General features: G+C 58.0%; 1 protein-coding gene across 1 annotated transcript; it reads left to right on the top strand.

The window, feature by feature from the left end:
• The first annotated feature begins 1,832 nt into the window (after positions 1–1,832).
• Positions 1,833–3,581, top strand: OLIG1 (oligodendrocyte transcription factor 1). The gene has a single exon (XM_019420220.2). The coding sequence runs from the start codon at positions 1,956–1,958 to the stop codon at positions 2,775–2,777; it is 822 nt and encodes a 273-aa protein (XP_019275765.2). The 5' UTR covers positions 1,833–1,955; the 3' UTR covers positions 2,778–3,581.
• The last annotated feature ends 1,127 nt before the right edge of the window (positions 3,582–4,708 follow it).

Raw genomic sequence — 4,708 nt, 5'->3', positions numbered from 1 at the left:
TGGAAGGATACGGAAGAGAATATGCGGTCCCCACCCTCCAAACAATCACACCCAAATGCAGAGATGATCTCCACCTAACAACCTAGGTCAAGGGAAATGCTATCGATGGTTCGTCAAAACATGATGAGAGGGGGGAAAACATGAGAAATCATCAAGGCTTCAAGAAGAAAGTCATATTGGGGTTGAACCGATCCATGGACACGATATCACAGGCAGAGCAGGAGCTGGGGGGTCGGAAGCAGAAATCAGGGTGAGCCTATGGAGCAAATGTTGGTGGAAGAAAATGGGAACAGCCCTGAAATCAGCAAGCCCAGGCAAATAGTCCCCATGGTGACAGACGTCCCTCTTCTCGCCCCAAGGAGGATCAAGGTGGACGAGCCCATTTTCTTTCTGGTCCCTGGACATTGCATCGTCCAGCAGGACTTCCTGTGATGGAGGTCATGTTCTCTGCCTGTGCTGTCCTATAGATGGCCTCTAGCCACCTGGAACTACTAGATCCTGGAAGCCATGCTACCTTGGTTTTATTTTAGATTTTCATGGCCACAGGGGCTAAGCAGATGACAGAGGTTTAGATACCAAGGCCCTCTTCCCCAGGCTGTGACGAAAGGCTGCAGTCATATTCATAGCCACCAAGTAGTGCTATTCGGGGAAGAGGAAGATATAGTCCCACCCTCAACAGATACGCGTGTGTGGGTGGATGTTTGTTTGTTTGTTTCTGATAAGAGGCTGATTTCTGTGTGAGTTTTTGCTTAAACAAGAGTGAGGCTTAGAGAGCGGAGTCACGGATAGGATGAATACATGTCCCTTTCGGGGAGGAAAGAAAGATGACCCCCAAAGCTCCTAAGTCCCTTAAAGATCTGTCCATCCGAGGGCGGGGAGACGGAGTGGCCAGTTGCAGCCATTCTGATTCTTCTAGTCCTTGAGCCCAGATTTTAGTCCTCAAGACCTGGCAGGAAATCACTCATTTAAAACAAAGAACAAAACAAAAACAAACAAAACCCACAAAAACCACAAAAACACGTTCCACCCATGTTCGCCGCAGCATTACTCACAAAAGCCAAAAGGTGGGAGCAACGCATCCGTCCCTCCATGGAGAAATGGGTAAACAAAGTATGGTACACACACACACACACACACACACACACACACACACACAGGACCATCACTTAGCCTTTAAAAGGGAAGCAAATTCGAACACGTGCTGCAACATGGGTGAACCTTGAGGGCATTGTACTAAATAAAACAAGCCAGTCACTAAAAGACAAATACTTCAGGATTGCACTTAAATGAGGTACCTAGAGTGGTCAAATGCCCAGACAGAAGGAGGGTGGTTGCCAAGGTTGCAGACTGGTGGGTAGGGACTCGCTGCCTAAGGAGCACCGAGTTCAAGTTTTGCAAGATGAAGAGCTCTGTGCCTGGGTGCCCGACAATGGGACCGGACTCAACACTATGTGTACGTTACCATGGTTAAGGTAGTGTTGTGTTTATACAGGACTGCAATTAAATAAAACGAATATGCACAATAAAGTAGAGGCAGGGAGGAGGAGGGGGTAGGCACACGACCTTTGGCCTCACCAGTGCAACCCGTTCTCCGGGCGCCACCGCATTTCACCCGGAAAGGCGCGGTCCCTTCCCGCCGCTCTGGGGTCCCGTCCTGTGACTCCCTCACTGGCGCTCGCAATAACCTTCCAGGGCCGGGCTCGCGGCACCTCCGCGCCGGCCCGAGGCGGGGCGGCCAATGAGCGCGCGCCTGGACCCGGCCTCGCGCCCCCATTGGCTGCGCCCAGCGACCCGCGGCCCCGCAGGTTCCCAAGCCGGTTTAAAGGGGTCGGGAGCGGCCCGCTGCCCCGCCATCGACTCCCCGCGCGCAGGCCCGCGGGGAGGGGCGGCCTGCCGCAGGGCCCACCCCGGGGCGTTACTGAAGGGCGCCCTCGGCCGCCCCCACCGCCCCCCAGATGTACTATGCGCTTTCCCAGGCGCGCGTGAACGCGGCCCCCGCGACCATGCTGCGGCCACAGCGGCCCGGAGACGTGCAGCTCGGGGCCTCCCTGTACGAGCTGGTGGGCTACCGGCAGCCGCCTTCCTCCTCCTCCTCCTCCTCCTCCTCTTCCACATCCTCCTCCTCCACGACGGCCCCCGTCCTCCCCAAGGCGGCGCGCGAGAAGCCGGAGGCGCCGGCCGAGCAGCCGGGGAGCGGAGCGGGGCCCGGCGCGCACGCGGGCGGCGGCTCCCGGGCGGACGCCAAAGAGGAGCAGCAACAGCAGCTGAGGCGCAAGATCAACAGCCGCGAGCGGAAGCGCATGCAGGACCTGAACCTGGCCATGGACGCGCTGCGCGAGGTCATCCTGCCCTACTCGGCGGCGCACTGCCAGGGCGCGCCTGGCCGCAAGCTTTCCAAGATCGCCACGCTGCTGCTCGCCCGCAACTATATCCTGCTGCTGGGTAGCTCGCTGCAGGAGCTGCGCCGCGCGCTGGGCGAGGGCGCCGGGCCCGCGGCGCCGCGCCTGCTGCTGGCCGGCCTGCCCCTGCTGGCCGCCGCGCCCGGCTCGGTGCTGCTGGCGCCCGGCGCCGTGGGGCCTCCCGACGCGCTGCGCCCGGCCAAGTACCTGTCGCTGGCGCTGGACGAGCCGCCGTGCGGCCAGTTCGCGCTCCCCGGCGGCGGCGCGGGCGGCGGCGCGGCCGGCCCGGGCCTCTGCACCTGCGCGGTCTGCAAGTTCCCGCACCTCGTCCCCGCCGGCCTGGGCCTGGCCGCCGTGCAGGCACAGTTTTCCAAGTGAGGGCCCGCCCGGGCCCGGGGCGCTACCTCGGCCCGGCGTCCTGCCGCCCCGCTTCTCCGCGCCCCGCACCCGGGGACAGCCGGGCGGGGCACGGAGGACACTTCCAACCTTCTCGTCCAGAGGAAGGGACTGTGGGGCGCCCCCTTCCCCGCCCCCACCCTGGGGAAATGAAAGTGACGCCAGCGGGTGTTCGACGGAGCGTCGGGGCCGTCTGGGGTTCTGAGTGGATTCCAGCTTCTTTGGGCAGCAGGGGCGCGCCCCCAACCCCACTCTTGCCCAGCGTCGGTCTCCCCCGGTCCGGGAGTCGTGCGCTAGGTGGGGGGTGGCGTGGATTTTCAGGCACAGCGCGGCTTGCTCTGGGTGAGTCAGGAGGCCGGTCCCAGCGCCAAGGCTCAAAGAGGCGACACCTGCCAAGTCAGGGGACCGAGTGGCCGCTCTCCGAGGGCAGGGAAAGAGTTCTTTTCCTTCTCCCCAGCCAGAGGCCACAGGCACCCTGGTTCCCACCAGCCAAGGCCTGTCAGAGAAGGCTGCCCGACCTCAGGAAGCCGAGAATAACCAATTAGTCCGTGCAGACGGTCCCGGGCTTAGCAGAAGGACTGACCCTCGGCGGCGGCCGGACGGTTGGCCTCGCGGTGCGGCGGGAGGCGGCGATGCTAACGCCAGGGTCGTTGGGGGTGCTGGGCTGGGAAGTCGGTCCGCTTTTGTACCCTGACCGTTAGAGTGCGATTTTTGCGAATCGCATAACCAGGGGTTTTGTTGCGGAGATTATTCGCTCTTAAATCCTGGGATCTTCTTTAAAAGACCGTTAAGAACTTGAGATTCACCAGTTTGTTTCCCCTTCCCCAAAGGTAGCGTAACCAACCTTTGCGCTTGCTTAAAAACAAAAACCAAGCACGTTTGACGCAGGCGGCGGTCTCTAAATAGGTCTAAAATAGGTAACAAGGCCCTTCGCAGTCGCCCGCCGCCGAACGATCGCTAATTAACGTTCTCATTTCAAGACGCGGAGGAGGATCTGACCCCCCAACCGGCAGCTCGGCGGGTCCCCGCTGCGGTGGCGGCGATGGCGGGATGGCGCTTTCTGGGCGGCCCCTTTGCGTGAGGGGTCCTTGAAAAGCGCTCTGGGCAGGCCTTCTCGCAGCTTTACAGTTGAAAAACTGCATAGAGGACCCGTCTTGATTTGTTACAGACGTTAACAAATTATTGCACCCAAGATTATTTTACGATCTTTCAGCAGCTTGCTTTGAATTCTGTGTTTAAGGTTTTGGTTGTTGGTAGTAGCCGAATTTAACTGGCATTTTATTTTATCTCTAACGTTGTTCTCTTGCTCTGTGAAGAATCCACAAAATAAAATGTTTAAAGACCTTACCTTTCCCCCCTCCCCGCTAATTTGTTTGTTAAGAAAAATGCCCCGGTGCGTGGATGGATTCAGAACCCCGGGGATGAAGTCAGTGGTTAAATGCGACCGGGTTCCAGAGTTTTTAAACTTGGCTTCCTGATTTGGAACATAATTCAATGAACAGGCAACTGCTTGTCAAGTTCAGGCATCAGGCAGAAATCTAAGGACCCCACCGAAGGTGAGTGGGTGGAGTTAGCTCTTAGCCAGGTTTGGGAGATGGGTCTCTTGACTACAAGTTCCTCCTCTAAAAATGAGTTTATTTATTCATTTTTATGTGTTTATTTCTTTATTTTGACAGAGAGAGAGAGAGCAGGGGAGGGGCAGAGAGAGAGGGAGACCGAGAGTCTGAAGCAGGCTCCTTGCTGTCAGCGCAGAGCCCCGTGTAGGGCTCCAACTCACCACCCCTGAGCTCATGACCTGAGGCTTAAGGGATTGAGCCACCCAGGTGCCCCTAAAAATGAGTTTAAAAATACATTGATCGTAAAATTATTTTGTATGTTACCATCTTTCTCAAAAATCCACCTTTTCTATTTCA

Source organism: Panthera pardus, unplaced genomic scaffold (assembly GCF_024362965.1).
Source record: "Panthera pardus isolate Hobbes unplaced genomic scaffold, ASM2436296v1 HiC_scaffold_16, whole genome shotgun sequence".
Lineage (NCBI taxonomy): Eukaryota > Metazoa > Chordata > Mammalia > Carnivora > Felidae > Panthera > Panthera pardus.
The sequence above is the reverse complement of the archived record's forward strand: the minus strand, read 5'-3'. Positions and strand labels throughout refer to the sequence as shown.

Excerpts from the sequence above, each read along its gene's own strand:
- OLIG1 (XM_019420220.2), top strand. The coding sequence starts at position 1,956 with ATGTACTATGCGCTTTCCCAGGCGCGCGTGAACGCGGCCCCCGCGACC.